Source organism: Hylobates moloch, unplaced genomic scaffold (genome assembly GCF_009828535.3).
Source record: "Hylobates moloch isolate HMO894 unplaced genomic scaffold, HMol_V3 SCAFFOLD_2, whole genome shotgun sequence".
NCBI classification, from domain to species: Eukaryota; Metazoa; Chordata; class Mammalia; order Primates; family Hylobatidae; genus Hylobates; species Hylobates moloch.
In genome coordinates this window covers 24,863,808-24,882,472 of record NW_026652277.1, presented here as the reverse complement: position 1 = coordinate 24,882,472, position 18,665 = coordinate 24,863,808, and the positions used below count along the sequence as shown (strand labels likewise).

At 39.1% G+C, this 18,665-nt stretch overlaps 1 protein-coding gene and 1 long non-coding RNA gene across 10 annotated transcripts in view; one reads left to right on the top strand and one right to left on the bottom strand.

Moving 5' to 3' along the window:
* Nucleotides 1-3,211, bottom strand: part of LOC131382128 (uncharacterized) — a 29,878-nt gene extending 26,667 nt beyond the window's left edge. For all 3 annotated transcript variants that reach the window (XR_009211324.1, XR_009211323.1, XR_009211325.1), the window contains exons 1-3: nt 3,087-3,211; nt 2,835-2,995; nt 2,657-2,753 (exon numbers count right to left, since the gene is read on the bottom strand). This is a non-coding gene — a long non-coding RNA (uncharacterized LOC131382128). The remainder of the gene's footprint in view (nt 1-2,656; nt 2,754-2,834; nt 2,996-3,086) is intronic.
* SGMS2 (sphingomyelin synthase 2) overlaps nt 2,894-18,665 on the top strand; it is a 33,135-nt gene continuing 17,363 nt past the window's right edge. For 3 of the 7 annotated variants that reach the window (XR_009211319.1, XR_009211316.1, XM_058432354.1), the window contains exons 1-6: nt 3,146-3,249; nt 4,894-5,592; nt 7,623-7,679; nt 9,006-9,123; nt 12,679-12,832; nt 18,030-18,196. Coding sequence is in view for 5 of the 7 variants with exons in the window: in XM_058432354.1 (XP_058288337.1) it covers nt 5,138-5,592; nt 7,623-7,679; nt 9,006-9,123; nt 12,679-12,832; nt 18,030-18,196 (951 nt within the window). In the remaining 2 variants the exon portion in view is untranslated. Of the gene's footprint in view, nt 2,974-3,145; nt 3,250-3,912; nt 4,067-4,893; nt 5,593-7,622; nt 7,680-9,005; nt 9,124-12,678; nt 12,833-18,029; nt 18,197-18,665 lie in introns of those variants that run through there. The other 4 variants (XM_058432361.1, XM_058432369.1, XM_058432373.1 and 1 more) reach the window with 4 other exon arrangements.

Here is an 18,665-nt window from a genome sequence, read left to right as displayed (position 1 = left end):
TTCACACCTATAATCCCAGCACTTTGGGACGCCAAGGCAGGTGGATCAACTGAGGTCAGGAGTTCAAGACCAGCCTGGTCAACATGGTGAAACGTCATCTGTACTAAAAATACAAAAATTAGCTGGGTGTGGTGGTGCGTGCGTGTAATCCTGGCTACTTGGGAGACTGGGGCAGGAGAATCCCTTGAATCCAGGAGGTGGAGGTTGCAGTGAGCCAAGATCACACGACTGCACTCCAGCCTGGACAACAGAGCAAGACTCCACCTCAAAAAAAAAAAAAAAAAAAAAAGACAAGGTCCTAGGGGAGAAAAAAGGAATAAAAACATGAAGGCCTTTTAAATACAAACACGTAAACGTACAGACACACATCTTCGATGGTAGTTTTCAATTAAGCTGACTTTAACCATTGAGTCCCTTTAAAAAAACAACTCTTTAGATCTCATTTCCATATTTCATGAACTAGGACAAATTGCTGCTATTTCAGAAGTACCAAGTATCAAACCAGAAAGGGCTTGATTTAGGAAACAAAACTCAGGCTGTCATGGTGGGAAAAAAAAGGCAGAACCTTAGCTATTGAAATGCAGCGTGGGGTGACTGCCTTTGCTTTCAGTTTGACCTGGCTAGCAAAAAGGTGGCTTTGTTATGTAAATAAAGCCCCTTAAGTAGTCAAAATAAAAAATCTTTCCTTTTTTTCTTTTTTTTTCCTTTTTCTGGCTGTTTTTCTCCCCCCATTATACCACCTTACCATATGACCTTTTTTGTGTGTGTCTATGAGAATTTAGCCACTTCAGTGGCCTTGTTCCCCATAATTTGGAACTTTCTTTTGGATTTGATCAAGTCGGATGAAGTTGGTCAAACCCAATGGGAAAAAGACTGAAACAACATCAAAAAGAGAAACAAACAATAAAAAAAAAACCAAGCAAAACAAATGATTGGACAACTTGTATGATTACTGAGCACTCTAATGGTAAAGACATTAAGACCAGCTGGTTGTTAAAATTTTAACTTTAGCCAAGACAAACCCCAATTTAGTTAGCTCTCTAGGGGTTGTTGGGTCTCGGGCTGAAGACTGCTCTCTATCCTAGTGAAGCAGCCTTGTCTGGGGTGATACCTGAGGTTCATTGTCTCATGCAGAGGAAATCAAGGACAGGGACACACAAGGAGTGAGGTTAAAAGCAGAGGATTAATAGGCAAAAGGAAAAGAAGAACTTTCTCCTGCAGAGAGAGGGGTCCCAAATGGGTTTCTGCTTCCTCAGTGAAATGCAGGTTTTACAGATGAGCTTGAGGAGGTGGTGTTTGATTTACACAGGGCATGAAACATTGGTTGGACCAGGTGTGCCATTTGCATAAGGGTGCAAAAAGCTGGCCACCCCCACCCTAATCTTTTATTATGCAAAGGGATCATCTTCCTGGCTCATACCATGTTGCCTGTTTCTTTACACATGGTGACAAAAGGGAAGATGGAGCCTCCACGTTGAACATACCTGGCCCCCAGGTAGCCATTTTGTATTGGCACAGCTGCCGACAGTAACCTGTGCAAGCTTCCAGCTTGCTTATCTATGTTTGCAGCTCAATTTTTCAGGCTGCTCTTCATTAGACAAAAAAATGTTTCTCGGGCTGCTTTCTGTTAGAAGGGAAGCCTTGCTGAGAACTCTTTTACCTTCACTATCTGCCTAAAAAACTTCTATCTCCTGTGTCACTAGGAGCAGGAAAAAAAAAAAATACCTCATCTTCCCTGTTGGAAGGGAAACTCCGTAAAGGAGTTACCTGCCTTCCATCATCATGGAAGCAGGAAAAACTTACCTTCCTTGTGTTGGAAGCAACTAAAACTCCAAAAAAAAAAAAAAAATTGTACAGCAAAATAAACTTTAGATCTCAATCAGAATTGGGGAGATCAGGGATTCTCTGGAATGGGTGCTTCCAGGCCTCAGCAAATTGTCCTATTGTTTTAAGCCATAAAGATAGCCCAAGGTTGAACCAAGCACTGACAGGAGATTTGTTAAAGGTCAGGGGCACCGCCACTCAGAATCCCTCTGTGGTTACCAAAATGTGAACCCTGAAAATCTGAGATAGGTCTCAGTTAATTTAGAAAGTTTATTTTGCCAAGGTTGAGGTTGCACGCCCATGACACAGCCTCGGGAGGTCTTGAAGACATGTGCCCAAGGTGGTCAGAGCACAGTTTGGTTTCATACATTTTAGGGGGATATGAGACATCAATCAACATATGTAAGATGAACATTGGTTCGGTCTGGAAAGGTGGGACAACTCAAAGTGGGGAGGGGCCTTCCAGGTCATAGGTAGATAAGAGATTAATGGTTGCATTCTTTTGGGTTTCTGATTAGCCTCTCCAAAGAGGGCAATCAGATATGCATTTATCTCCATGAGCAAATGTGTAACTTTGAATAGAATGGGAGGCAGGTTTGCCCTAAGCAGTTCCCAGCTTGACTTTTCCCTTTAGCTGAGTGATTTTGGGACCCCCAGATATTTTCCTTCCAAAATAGGAATGAATATGTTGTGATCATTATCTTGATGACAAACGTTTCGTCTTAAGATTTGTTGACACGTGATGAACGTGCTGTGTATATTTAATCTTAATGAAATCCCAAGGAAAATATTAATTTTAACACTAATGACGATAAATGGGCATTGTACTCACATAGTGTTCTTACTCCCAGGGGCACAAAGCTCTTCACAATTAATTATTTCAGTCATTCTCATAGCAGTCCCATGAGGTGGGTGGCTGAGTGTTTCCTCTTGGGAAAAAAAAAAGAGAAAAGGTTACTAATTGGATTTTCTTCTGTTCCACATTCTGTGTTCTAGAACCGAGTAGCTACCTTATAAAGACCATCTGTACATCCACTGTGAAATGGAGTCTCAAAATCACAAGCTTCTTTCACACATGAACATAAGACTAGGAGCACATATGGAAGAGTAGAGTTGAAGGGAATTTGGATGATGATTTGGCAAGATGCTGTAAGTGGATTAGGCAAGGCTGCTAAAGAGAGACAGGAAATGGCTGTGTTAGTGCTTCGGACCTCCGTTAGAAGTAGTAGTTCATGGTGTTGAAGGTTTGTTGTTGAAAATACCTTCCTGAGGCACCTCTTCTTTGTGCTTATTCTTCCCACAACATTGTGCCAAGACACTGTCAAGCCTGGGCCTGTCAAAGCCTGGGATGTCAAAGGCCTGGGCCTTTCTCATCCTGCTGTAATGTATTGATAGCTGGGGGCTCTGCCGAAGGACAAGAGAAAGGTGAGATGTTTATAATTCTCAGTGGTATCTTTTAGCTAGTCTCATGCTCCCTTATCCCCCATTTCTCTACCAGGCCAGCTTTCCACATGCTTTTGCTTTCTCAGAAACAGAGCCTGTGTGTGGACACATCCTGTCCCTGGAGCAGGGAAACAGTACAGCTAAACCTCTCACTTTAGTAATCAGCTCATCCCTCTCCTTCCTTTCACAATACGCCATTCAGTCTTCTCCAGTAGTCTTTCATCATTTTAGTCCTGTCTCTTTGGTTAGACTGCAAGCTCTTTGGCTGAATGTTCAGGTCAGGTGTTTTTCACTCCTTTTAATTTCCCCTACGTAGCCTTCAGCACTGGGGCATTTAGGTGCACAGTAAACACTTGTGGTTTATCTATTTGCCACCCATAATTGTAACCAGACATTGGCTGTACATATTGACTGCCATTTTCGCTATTTTTTTTTCTTTCATTAAATAAAGCCTTAGCTGTCATCACTTTGAGTTTGTCCTCCTCAGTTTTCCCTGAAGTTACCCTGAAACGGGGGAGGTGGGGGAGCGGGGAGGTCCTTTAAAATGCAGTGGATTGTGCTTAAGTTGAGCAGTGTATCCAGGGAGAGGACTAATTATGAGGTTTGAAAACCTCATCAGGCGGCTGGTTTCTGTAGCAGGACTAAAAAGACTGCTCTCCTAAATTGAGAACAGCTGGGGCTGTGTGCTAGCAAGTATAAAAGAGGTGGCAGTGGTGCCCTGTGTCCTAAAGAAATGTGTGCTCTCTGGATCCTGTGGAGCTGAAGCCAAAGGTAGTTATCCTCAGCGGTGTCGTGGTGGGTAAGTCCCCTGAGCTGGTCCTCTGGAGGCCTGTTTCTATTGCTTGGTAGAAATTGTGGTAGCTGAATCAAAATATTGTTAGTTACTAATTTATCATGCCAATTGTAGTGAGGTATTTTTATCCTTCAAATAAATTCTACTTGTTGCCTGCGTGAGAGACATAGCTAAGGCTTGGTGTATCTTTTCAGAGTTATTTTGAAGGCTGCCAGCTTTTCTTGTATATGGTGTGCATCTCTGAATATAAAAGGATAAACTGAGACTGTGCCATTTTAAAAATCTTGAATGTGTTCTTGAATCTGTTCTTAAAAGCGGTCACTTAAAAAGACTTCTGTTTTTTAATTAGAAAATAGAAAATCGACTATTTTGACAAATGAAGAGAGTAACAATTATTCAATGCATATAAGCCACTTACCAGTTTATTCTTTCTTTATGGCTCATAGAAAATACAGTCTTAGGAAGGATTGGTGTGATCTCTGGGTAGTTTCTAGCTTATTATGACTTCATGGTTAGCAACAAGGGATAGTGTCTGATGAAGTGTTTACGATGTTGGGTCCTGAGTTTTCTTTAAGGAAATTTAAAGGGAACTGATTGTTAAAATATTTCTATTTCTACCAATACTAGCTCAAAAAGAGACAAGAATTCCAAGATAAAACTGTTCAGTATTTTGTAAATAAACTTGATCTCAGCAGCTTTAACTAGGTTCTGACGTTATATTTATAAAGCAAATGGCTTTGGTATTTGTATCCTTATTTTAAGAATGTTTTTGTTTTGGATGGTTGACAGTTGGACAAGCATAGTTTCTGAACATAATTTTGTTTTGCTTTTAGGTGGGATAGTAACATCTTTTTGAGGGAAGAATTGGCTTCCTTTCTTGAAAGTGGTGAAGGTACAGCATATAGCTGCATGGAAGGAACAGTAATTGGATGGCTACCTTCTACATTTTGTATTAGGAAACAAAGTCCATTGTAAGAGTCCATGTTGATCTTGGAAATACAAGGATTGAGAAAAGCTAAATTTCCACAAAGAACAAGAACTTGACCATCTCCTTTTTGATCTGAAGACTAGGGGACAATGGATATCATAGAGACAGCAAAACTTGAAGAACATTTGGAAAATCAACCCAGTGATCCTACGAACACTTACGCAAGACCCGCTGAACCTGTTGAAGAAGAAAACAAAAATGGCAATGGTAAACCCAAGAGCTTATCCAGTGGGCTGCGAAAAGGCACCAAAAAGTACCCGGACTATATCCAAATTGCTATGCCCACTGAATCAAGGAACAAATTTCCACTAGAGTGGTGGAAAACGGGCATTGCCTTCATATATGCAGTTTTCAACCTCGTCTTGACAACCGTCATGATCACAGTTGTACATGAGAGGGTCCCTCCCAAGGAGCTTAGCCCTCCACTCCCAGACAAGTTTTTTGATTACATTGATAGGGTGAAATGGGCATTTTCTGTATCAGAAATAAATGGGATTATATTAGTTGGATTATGGATCACCCAGTGGCTGTTTCTGAGATACAAGTAAGTAAATCTAATGTTTTGAGGATTTGCCATGGGTTTGTTTTTGAGTAAATAGATGGGTTATTGAGATTATTTTTCCTTTTTTTCCGAATAAATTCAGTCTTACCCAAACATTTGATGAAAGAAAACAGGAGAAAGCTCTACCACATTGAATAAATTCAGTCACTATGCAGCAAGTGTTTGATGAGCAACTGTGTATGAAAATGGCAGTGTACAGCAGTACTGTGGTGGGTGACTCAGAGTTGATGAATTTAAGGTGCAGTTCCTGATTTCCAGCAACTTGGTGCTATGGTATTTCTATGATAAATCAAGAGGCTTGGAAAGGAATAACATTCACTTCCATCATGTTTGTTATTTCAGGCTCTTGACAAGTGGGAAAAGGAACAGGTTGAGAAACTTTTTTCTCCATTACTCATAATGTGATGTCTGTATTGGTCTAGAGTCAATAGCCTGCTTTAAGGTTTGCCTAGATTCAGTTCTCAAATTTTACATTTCTGTGGGGCTGGGTGTGTGGGTGTGGTTTCAGTTTTTTGTTTGCTTGCTATCTAGTTACGAGAGTTTAAGAGACTGAGTTTAGAACCAGATCCATGCGGTTTTGATTTTTAGATTTCTAAAGTAAACTTGCCCTCTGATTTTCCTGGGACACCACAAAGGAGCTCATGGTTCGCTGGGTTCAGCCTCCTCATTTTTGGAATAGTAGGAAATTAAGAAGAAATAAGTCAGGTACTTTTGCTTTGAAGACACTTAAGAATTGGACATAGCCCTGAAGTGGTTATTTCTGCTTCTCTGTGTGAATTCTGACTCCTAGTACATAAAAACGAACACTCCTTAATTCCGCCTTTCCTCTCATTCATCATTTAGACATTTGTTTTCTACTGGGATGGTAGTGATTAAATCACTAAAATATGATTTTGATCAAAACACTGACCATATTACGGAGTTTAAAAATGTAATGTATGCGAACTTGGATACAATCTGAAGATTCCAAGTCAAATAGGATTTCAGTATTAATGCCACAAGATCATTCTTAGAGAAATTTGGCTGTATTGTTTTTCAGCTGGTAACACTTTTCATTACTTGATCAATTATAGAACTCTCAATGTGTTATATCCACTCAGACCCTAACACTGTTTCTGTTTTGTGATTAGAGGAATTCAGTCTATCTTTGTTAAAGAGTTCCCCGAATGCAACTTTGCAGTCTTAAAACCTTATTCCACAAACTGCAGTCATTCCTACGCATTTTCCTTAATGTAACTCTTCATGTGTTTCCTTAATATGCTTAAGTAATAGACTTAGCTATGAGTTGTCTTTTACTTAAAAAAGTAACCTGCTCCTGAAATTGTTAAAGGATGCTTTATGCTAAAAGTAAAAAATGTATTTATGAACTTCAGTGTTTTTCTCTTTAGTGTCTGGAAATTAACACAATATAATAGCCTGCTAAGGCCGCAGATAATTTGCTTTCTCCTTTATTTAGAGCAAGGTTTTATTGATATATGTGTGAAAAGAGAAATTGTCCAGAATCTGGTATGTGGGCTTCACCCTGAAGTACAGTCTTTCCCTCAGTTTAGCTATATTTTCATCTAGATCCTTTTTAAATTTTCATTAGATAGTTATTGTTAACTGCCTCTACCTACCACCTTAGATTTTCAACATGTCCAAACTCATGGTCACATAGCCGGACCATACATTTTAATGATATCCTCTGTTTCAGTCGCAATTCACAGAAGTTTGCCTTTTTGCATTTGAAGTAGAATTGGATCTTACATTTTAGTAACTAGTAGAATAATTTTTATAACCTGTTTTGAACATCCCAGCTGAATGAGGAATGTTGCTTGCTCTCTTTTGAAAGCACCTTTCAAAGCTGTGGGAAAAAGTCATTAGCACTAGTTCTTTTTCTAAATAAGGCTGTAGAGTACATCTTTCACCTTCTAAGTTGGTTTTCTGTTCTGAGTACAGCAGAACTCAGAATGCTGGAATGAATGTAATTGACTCATAATAATTTCTGCTTATTACTTCCCCTTGTCTAACAGCATGGAGCACAATTCAAAACGGCACTCTGTTGGAGCACAATTCAAAACAGCACTGAGGTTGGATCAAAGGCTAAATTGGTTTTCCCTTAACCAAGGGAAGAAATTCAGCACTGTTTATTACCTGCTCCTTTTTAGTACCAGGAAAGGCAGACTAGAATAGCAAGCCTTTAAAGAAATTCCTTGGGGATAAATAAATACTCTCATCTACCAGTCTAGGTGGTGTTCCCTTCTATTTTTTTTTTTTGACCCCAGAAACCTTGGAATATTCTTAAAATAGCTGTTGGAAACAGACAGCTGAAATATATATTTATATGTAATTCTTGAAATTAGAAGTTCCAAATGTTATCTGAATTAGACCTTGATTCATGTCAGAACCACAGTCTTAGGGAAAACTTAAAATATGTCACATTACCTGAAACTGCCTGTTTTTTCAGAAGTCTTTGATCACTACCAGTCTTGAAAGCTTGAGACCTCTGAAAATGAGAGACCCAGAGTAATACGTTTTATGTACTAATGAAGTTACACCTAGCAAGTCTAGGTCTTTGAAGACAGGATCCTCCGTCATCCACTGGGAAGCCTGCCTTAGGCTAAGGACTCAGGTCATGAAGCACAGGGGCTAATGTTAAGACAACCTTCTTCCCACAAAAATATAAAGTGAAAAATGACTTCTGGGATTTTTTTAATCCTTTTTTTGATCAAGATTGAATAAAATAATCAGCTTACACATTCACTATTAAATGTAATTAACTGTATGAGAACACTTTGGACATTTTCAAGTTAGAGTTTTTTGAAAATCTATTTAGTCATAGAGAAAATAGTTCATGCCTGTATTGTCAAAATACCTTCAGATGGTCCTCAAATAAACCCTGCTTATATACCGTGGGTTAAATGTGTTGTCACATTTCCCTATGTGTCTAATTATGTAACGTCACCTTGGCTCATTAGTTAATTTGTCTGTTACCGTGGCTTGCTTATTCTTTTCATATGTTCTCAAGAGAGGGTTTTAATGCAGTGAGTTGACTGAAAATACGGACAGGTTCTTTTTCTGGCAAAGAGTGCCTTTGAGGAGAAGTGATTAATGTAGACTCTTCGTCTGCTTTAGTTCCCCCACTCCACACACACACATCCTTTGGAAGCCAAACCACCTAGATTTATTGCAATATGTGAATCTTCATTTCTGAAAACTGTGGTGCAAATCTCTCCATGGAACTGTAGGGATGGGCAACTCACAAGTAAGCCTTTAAACTCTGTGAAACTGTGGTTTGTTTGTTAATGCCATTCTGTACTGATTATTCTTTATCCTGTTAAACATTGTTTTATTTTTCGTTAGGAATAAAAACAACCAGTAAACTTGTTTTTCCCCATCCCTACTTTTTCCTTTAGGTCAATAGTGGGACGCAGATTCTGTTTTATTATTGGAACTTTATACCTGTATCGCTGCATTACAATGTATGTTACTACTCTACCTGTGCCTGGAATGCATTTCCAGTGTGCTCCAAAGGTCAGTACCTCCAAACTACCACTTAGAAGAAATCAGGCAAACAGTTATTGATCACTTACCCTTTATTATACATTCTTCTAGACACTTCCCTATGTGTTAACTGAAATCTAGCATCTTTTCTATTTTCTATTTAGATTTGAGGGGAAGAAATTAAAATGTATTTATAAAATATATATCTTTTGTGCTAAAAAATGTATTTTCTGCTAAATGAAAATTACCATTGGAGGTTTGACTCTGCTTTTTTACCTTCTCATTTACTTATTCATTAATGCATTCATTCTACAGGCATTAAGCTTATGTACCAGGGATCGTAGTAACCCAAACAATGTCCCTCTTCTGGAGCTTATAGTCTATTGAGGGATGACAAAGTATAAACAAATTTATAATTTGTCACATGCTGATAAGTCAGGTGATTGTCAGGTGATTGTCACAAGCAGAACAGCAAAAGTGAGTAAGGTGAAAGGGTGCTTGAGGGTTCTATTTGATATAGAAGTCAGGAAAGGCTTCTTTAATAACGGAGCGTTTGGGCAGGAACCAAGACAAGGAAGAGAGCCTTGTGGACGGCATGAGAGCTGCAGGCTAAAACATTGCTTATTCACAGTGGGTTAAAGGAAGAGTAGGGAGGCCGGTGTCTCAGAGTGGAGTTGTGAAGGGTCGGGGTGTGCAGACCACAGATCACATAGGGTCTCACAGCCCAGTATAGGAACTTCAGCCTTAGTGGTAGCAGTGGAAATAATGAGAAGTTGTTCAGTTCGGGATATAGGATATGCCAATAAGTTGGATATGGGTTTGACAGAAAGAAGTCAAGGATGACCCCAAGGTTCTTAGCAGCTGGAAAGAGAGAGTGGCCTTTGACTGAGATAGTGTGTGAGATGTCTTCTGAAACCGTCCTAAGAAGGAATTACAGTTTATCCAGGAAGAGCGAGTTCTTGAGAGAGCTGTTAATCATCTCGGACTTCAGTGCACCCTGGTTTACAAAATGGAAAATTACAAATCATGTGCTTTCTGGACAAAGGAATGAAGTCTAACATCATATTTTACTGAACACTAAGCAGATGTCTGAGGTGAAAGAAAAATCAAGCTTCTCTGAAGACGTCCACAGTCTCCCTCACCAAATATAGGTGTGGTTTGGAGAAGCTATACTTTTCCAAAGCCATCAAAGCAGAAAATATCTGTAATTAAAACAGTGTACATATTGAATTTAAACACTGGCTGATTTTAGTGAAGCTAATTTAAGGCGTGGGAGAAGTTCAGAAGTGTAATAAACACTTCTAAGGGGCTATTGCAATGTGTTAAATGGAGAAATGGCCACAGAAAAGAAGACAAACCCATCTTAGTAACGGATGAGGTTTGCAGGATGAATTGCTATGATTACAGAAAGAAAGTAAATTAAAGATTGTCCTCCGTGGAAGAGTTGCAATCTTCGGAAGCCACATCAGTGCCGTTGGATAGCCAAGCTACAAATAGTCATAGTGGAACCTCTAGTAACATCCTTACTAATCATCTCCCAGGCTCACTTGCCGGGACCCCTTCCTGAAGCATAAGCAACCCATACATGCCTGAATCATCGTTCGGTAAAACAAACACAAATCACTTAGTTTGACTAGAGGTGAGGTGGTGTTACAGAACAGGCATCAGAGTTGTGTTCTAAATTTGGTTCATCTGCTGGCTTTAGGTGCTGCTTAGATTTTTATGGTTACAAAGCTATTAGATAATCTTGTCTCCTGTGTTGCTGACTCTATAGAATGTCCTTCATGACTATAAGCAATGGCAGAACTTTGTATATGGAAGCCACTCACTATGGAAAAGTGTCATATCTGTTATAGTAATTGATGCCTGTGCAACTTGTAACTCACCAGACATGCTTACAAGAGCCATCACAGTGAAAGCTTTGCTTTCCTAGTTTTCCAGTTGCCTTCTCCCTTATGTATCCTATGGTTCACTTTTAATTTTTTGCTTAGAATTTGCTTCAACCTCCAACCCAAGTTTTGATTTACAGTCAGACAATCTGTGTTCTTCAAAGTGTGTTTACATAAGTGTTGGCCCCGTTATTATAAAAGGATTACGTAAAATGATTTAGCTTTGCAAACCTATTTTTCCACATACAAGAATGTTTGGCTGGGAGAGCAACATTCCCCTTCCCTGAGAAAGCTTTCTAGGGCGAGCTATCCCTCATCTTGGCCATAGGTGGCCAAACACTTACCTTCTTCTTTTTTTTTTTTTCCTGAGGTGAGTTTTGCTCTTATTGCCCAGGCTGGAGTGCAATGGCACAATCTTGGCTCACCGCAACCTCCACCTCCCAGGTTCAAGTGATTCTCCTGCCTCAGCCTCCCAAGTAGCTGGGATTACAGGCATGTACCACCACACCTGGCTAATTTTGTATTTTTTTTTTTTTTTTTTTAGTAGAGACAGGGTTTCTCCATGTTGGTCAGATTGATCTCGAACTCCCGACCTCAGATACTTACCTTCTTAATGGAAGAAACAGTGTAGATGATAAGCTTTCCTGTTTGGCAGCAGCCGAGTTGGTCTCTCCTGTACCTAATGTGCCACCCATTGCACTCCAGCCTGGGTGAAAGAGCAAGACCCTGTCTCAAAAAAAAAAAAAAAAAAAAAGTAAAGAAAAAGGTCTTTCTGTATTTCTCTTCCATGTATTCTATTACATGATTTTTTTTCTGAGTATTGTTCTTTGATTTTCTCAGTTTGCTTTATACTTATCTAATCTGAATCCCCCACCCTATCTAGCCCTTCAATAATTCAGTATTCCAATTTTCTATGCCTACAGTTTGGACCAACTCCTTCCTGTATGATTAAATTGTAATGGGGTACAAACCTCTCTGGCCCCTGGCCTAGCCCAGCGTTGTTTCTCATGTCATCACAATGGCTTTGCGGGGCTGCTGCATCTTGTCCAAAGGAGCTCTCCCAGCCTCCTGCCGTAACACACAGACTATTTCTTTAGGGGATGCTTTTCCTAATCAAAGCTACTCATTTTTAAAGCTGCCAGTACATCCCTAATCCATCATTTTCAAACCTATTTAAATTATTTAATGAGTTGCAACTCCTCTTCTTAATTGTAAATGTTTTGATCAGACATTAATGCAGCTATATATCTGTCCACTTTAGGCTGCCCACCTAATACAAGATACCAATACACTGTAGAGAATACTGGTAATGTGGTATGCAGCTGAATCAAATATTAACCATTCAAAACCCTCACTTCCCCCTGCAAAAAGAAAGTAGCTTTGATCTGCTTTTTAGCACATAGCTGTGGTGAAGTCATTGGTTATTAATATATTTAAAAGCTTTGCCCAAGGACACACCACCACCAAGACATATTATTAGTAACATATTGAATAATGTAAAACATGTCAGTAAAACTTGCCAATAAATGAATAAAACCCAGTTTGAGGAGCTTTTCCTTGGATTCTGTTTGACTTTCTAGGTTAAAAAGAAAAAAAAAATCACAACCTGGTGGCCTTTCTAAGAGTCACACAATTAGACTGAAACATGATTTTAGCCACTTGTAAATTCCCTTCTTAATCTTCTTGTGTCATTCAGCTCAATGGAGACTCTCAGGCAAAAGTTCAACGGATTCTACGATTGATTTCTGGTGGTGGATTGTCCATCACTGGATCACATATCTTATGTGGAGACTTCCTCTTCAGTGGTCACACGGTTACGCTGACACTGACTTATTTGTTCATCAAAGAATGTAAGTAATAGCCCATTCCCACTGAACTGATAGCTATAGTGAGAGGGATCCCTGGGTCCTGAAATTGATAGGAGCCCTTATTCTCTTGGGATTGATAAGCTGTGAAAGAGACAGATGTGTGTGTATGTATGTATGTCGGTGTGTGTGTGTGTGTGTGTATATATATACACATATATATATGTATATATAAATAATATATAAAATTTCAACTACTCATATGTGATTTGAACCCTGAAGGCTTAAAACCTGGCCCTGGCTTCTCTCTAGCATTTAACATGCCTCTAAAACATCTCCCTTCTTGGTTAGTACTTCTTAAGGTATGAAAAGCTATCTTAATATTGGAATTAATTGTTAATTTTATTGCAAAAAAAGGATTGGTACATTCTAAAGACAGATGTAATGACCTTTGAATTATTTGTAGGACACTTCCATTCTAGCATTCCAAATAATTCGGTTAATGTGTTCCCCTTTTTAAAACATTTCCAGTCCCACTTTATTCTAATTTCATCATCTTATAGCACTTTCTATGCTTTCATAGGAGTCTTCATGGACCATTTTGCCAATACGGATTATTGTCTTCTCAAGAAGAAATGTGGTGGCAAGAAATAAAAATCTCTTTCTATATTTATATGCTTAGTTCACATTATACAAAATCCTTGGGTTTTCTAGTAGGTTTTATGGCCAAAATCATATCTTGTTCTTTGTAGGGTTGTACTGTTTTAGCTGCCCAGTAGGTCCCATTTTTATATATTTCAGAGGATTTGTATATTTAGGCCTATTACCTCAAAATCTTTTTGAAGTAATAATGCTTCTTCCTTCATGTTTGCAAAGCTGGTCAGTATTACCCTTCATATTTAGTTCCAAGTTACCTCATGCCAATATTTTTCAGAGGTTTATCTTAATCCTTTTCACTGGGCATATTTAAAAGGGGGTCTTTCAGCAGAGAGCAGCAGAAGGCAGCTTCCCCTCCCCTGTCCTCCTTGTTCTTCACTCCTCTCTTGGCCCTTTGTTCATCCAAATAGGTTTATCTTAATTGAATGGTGGTGTGGAAGTCAAGAGTTATCTTCAGTGGTGCAGAAGTGAATTATTGCCCCTTTGATTATCTGGGGTATTTAAGTTCTGCTTTGAGGGTAAGATGACAAAAGAGTTGAGGTTCTCTGTAGTAGATGAAGTCAAGTCTTTTTTGTGAGAATTGTAGCATCTTTTTGTTGCTTCCTTTGTAAATTCTACATACAGACCTGCAGTAGGGAGAATAGTGGGATACATGTGGGGTCTTCATACTTGACTTAAAAGCTTTTCCCTTATTTCTGTTCTCACACTCTTGGGGTGGTGGGGTGGGTCCTGGATCTGTCTCTGCACCATCATCAGAGGATGGTCTCTTCCTTAAATTTAGTCACTCCATTTTTAATATTGAGTTATTGGTTCTGGGGGCTTGGATGGAAAGATATATGTTGCTATGGTTCTAACTCTAATTTTCCCAAGGAAAGTTCCATGAGTATGCTATGTAAGATCAGTCATTTTCTAGTGTAGATGTACATTTGAGTTTAGGATCTTATCTCTAATCTGAGGATCATAAAAAACTTACAGAAGAAGATGGGGATGAGGGTGGAGGTGGGGGAAGAGGTGCATTTCAGAGTGAAGGCACTGTAGGTTTAAAGTAATAAAAACACCCCCAGGAAACTTAGATTCAGTTTTCTAAAATAACTGAAAACCAACTGATATTAACTGTATTAGTGTTTTCACACTGCTGATAAAGACATAACCAAGACTGGGTAATTTATAAAGAAAAAGTGGTTTAATGGACTCACAGTTCCATGTGGCTGAGGAGGCCTCACAATCATGGTGGAAGGCAAAAGGCACGTCTTACATGGCAGCAGACAAGAGAGCATGAGAACCAAGCAAAAGGGGTTTCCCCTTATAAAACCATCAGATCTTGTGAGACTTATTTCACTACCACATGAACAGTATGGGGGAAACCACCCCCATGATTCGGTATTTCCCACCAGGTCCCTCCCACAACACGTGAGAATTACGGGAGCTACAATTCAAGATGAGATTTGGGTAGGGACACAGCCAAACCATATCATTAACAATAATAGCAAATAGACATAATACTCTGTCCCAGGCACTATTCTAGGGCCTTGATGTAAATTAACTCATTTGATCCTTACAACCACCCTCTGAGGGATGCACTATTTTTTCCCATATGAGTAAACTTAAGCATAGAGAAAGTGACTTGGCCACAGTGCACAGCCATCATTCTGAGAAGCAGGTATTCATGTTGAAGCAGGCTGAATCCAGAGGTTTTGCTTTTAATTTCTTGGCTCTGTTTAGAACTTTGGAAATTCAAGCTGGCTAACTCTATTGTATTGCCAAGGAATAGTGTACTTATCTATAAGCAGGGACATTGCTCATTATTGTACATTCTTTCACCTCAGAGTAACAGCAAGGCAACTTGTGATTGATTTTATACTTTAATGAAGGCCACTCAGTATGTAGAGACATTTTTTCCCAAGACATGATTTTGACTAGAGGTTTCTAAAATTGTGTAAATTTATATATAGCATGCAAGGAATACCATTCTGCTTTCTCCAATTTTTGATGAGAAATAGAGGGACAAATCTGTAATACTTAACACAAACTCAGTTTATAGTCAGTTCTGTATGTAAGCAGAGCATTCCATGTTTGTCTGTTTTTTTCTATGCAATTAGGAAAAACATTTATCTTCTAAATTATACCATATGTTCTTGTTCTGAGTAAGCAGTGGTTCCAGTGGTTTCTTTGAAAAGTCTGCTTCTAGAATTAGATGCATCATTTATATATATATTTTTTTACTTTCCCGCCTTTTGATCAGTTTGGACTCTTTCCTTGTTTGCTCTGTTGTCATGAGTAGATTTAAATTTAGTTGTGAGAGCACATGAAAATGTGGCACCAGGACCATTTCGGGGTTAGCAAGGGAGGGCTTCATACAGTTGTGCAAATATTATAATTGGGGGGTAGGTTCATGATAAAATTAGCCTGGAGAAATCAGACTAGCTGTTAGTGCCAATCATCTGGCTAGTAGAGAACAGTTTTTTGGTTGTTTTTTTTTTTTTTACCTGGCCACCCTACCAAGTCCATTGTCTCTATTATTTAATGCGCCCTAGGGCTAGAATTCTACACAGACAATGATGTTAACTATTATTTGTGTCATCATCTAGCTCATTGTTATCCCTATGGGATGAATGAGAAAGTAAGAGGATTACTATTTTGCCGTTTCTATTTCAAAACAGCTTCTATTCAATCTTTTCTTTGGGTCAGCCAGTGTTCTCAGTTAATGAGTGGTGGGCCCAATGTGGTAGCATAATAGGAAATACATTTTTATGAGAAAGCACTGCTGGGGTTTCCAGCCATTCCTAAAACCTCGCTTGCAATTCCATGAGTAGTAAAAAGAAGATTCAGGCCACCTCTGGACCTACTTCAGCTTTGCTTCTTGTGAATAAACAAATGCAAAATAGTTGTAGTTTGCCCAAACATTTTGAACTTCTAAGGTAAATCCCAGACCTATAAGTTGGGAAGCAAGGTTGCTAAGAGACCTTGGGGGTGGGAAGCGGGTAGGGTTTGAGGCACTGGGGAATGCATATTTAGTGAGACCTCTAGATTTCTCAATGTTGGTTCAATTTTTAATGTCCTGAGTCTAACACAACAGTTATGGGGACTGGATCTGGCCTCTAAGACTGCAAGAGTAAGGCCTCTCCCATTAAATTTCTGAGATTCCATGAGTTGTCTTCCAGAACTTAGTGGCAGAATGAAGTAACTGACAAGTAATAAGGAATATATCCAAAACTAGAAAATCAGACTTTCAAATGCAATACAGGTTTATTTTCTTACTGTGTGCCATTTGGGACCAACAGAGCAACGGCTAGTTTTACCAAGAGATTATATTTGTATGATACCTGATTTGGTATTTCATTTAAAGTTCTGGAAATGGGCTGGGCGCAGTGGCCCATGCCTATAATCCCAGCACTTTGGGAGGCTGAGGAAGGCAGGTCACCTGGGGTCAGGAGTTCAAGACCAGCCTGGCCAACATGGTGAAACCCCATCTCTACTACTAATACAAAATTAGCCAGACATAATGGCGCACCCCTGTAATCCCAGGTACTTGGGAGGCTAAAGCAGGAGAATCGCTTGAACCCAGACGACAGAGGTTGCAGTGAGCCAAGAGCGTGCCATTGCACTCCAGCATGGGTGACAAGAGCAAAACTCTCTCTCAAAAAATAAATAAATAAATATAAAGTTCTGGAAATGGATCCTTTTTCTATTCAATCATCTTTCTACATGTGAACATAAATATCACTATAAATGTAAACATAGTTAAATATGAAATCAATTTCAGTTTATTGGATTAACTTTTATTGTGAGCTAATACCACTTTAAAATAGATCACTAGGCTGCTAGAGATGAACTCTGGTTTCAGTTATATTTGTCATTAACATTTGTGTGAGAAGGGGAGGACCATCATGTTTAAACCAGTGAGTGCCACAGTTGTCTCACAGCTAGTAAGTAGAATGAACTTTTAAGTGGCCATACCAGGAAGGCTGAGTCCATAAGTGAATGGTTAGGAATCCTAACCTTTACAGAGGGAATGTTTTATAGTTTCTATTGGCAATAATAGTGTAAAATTGCTGAGAATCAAAATATTGCTAGCCATAATGCCATTCCTTCTGACCCCCTTACTTTACACATACCCCTGGAGAAATAATATAAATTTAAAACCTGAAATTACTCCTGCTTTCCCATTTCCCCCCTTATTTTCATACACAACCACCTTTTCTTTTGACCTCTACTATCTTTCTTTCCAGTGGGAAAGTGGCTCCTTTATGTGAGCCAGTATGCAGCAATTCCAGCCAACCTAGTAAGAAACAATTCTGTTCTTTCTTATTAAACAGCTTATTCACGTGGGCAAGGCCTAGAATGTCTAGCGTTACCAGCTTCCCCAGTGAATGACTATTACGCCTACTGCCAGGGAGCCCCTCTGCCTCCCTCCTACCTGAGCAGATCCTGGGCAGTTCATAGTGACTCAGTTTAGGTTATCAGTTTTATCCTTCTGGTGACTTCCTGATCCTGGGTTATTCTACTTAAGGTCGTTAGGACAGACTGTAATCATTACATTCATATCTGGGAATCTTATTAACTCTGTAATTTTTCTACTGTCCAGATTCGCCTCGTCACTTCTGGTGGTATCATTTAATCTGCTGGCTGCTGAGTGCTGCCGGGATCATCTGCATTCTTGTAGCACATGAACACTACACTATCGATGTGATCATTGCTTATTATATCACAACACGACTGTTTTGGTGGTACCATTCAATGGCCAATGAAAAGGTGAGAGCAGTGAAGATGCTTGGATAATTTCTTTTCTTTGAATGCAGTGGACCCTTTTCATGTCGTGGGGTTTTAGATAGCCTAATGGGGATAACCGATGTTGCCACATTCACTTAAACATATATCCATTACTGCTTTTTAAAATACAGCAAACCACTTCACAAATATAAATGCCATTTATGGATAAAAATGCCATAAGGTTATGGAGCACAGTGTGTTGCTAATTCAGGTAACTTAAACTAGAATGAAGAAATATATGTACTAAATTAAAATTTAGGAACCTTCTCTGTAAAAGCATTGTAGTGCAGCTGTGTAAGACATCATCCCTGCCTTCAACTTAAATTAATTTTAAGGAGAAGGTAACAGCTATTTTTTTTAAATTTTTTTTTTTTTTTTGAGACAGAGTCTTGTTCTATTGCCCAAGTGGAGTACAGTGGTGCAATCTTGGCTTACTGCAACCTCCACCTTC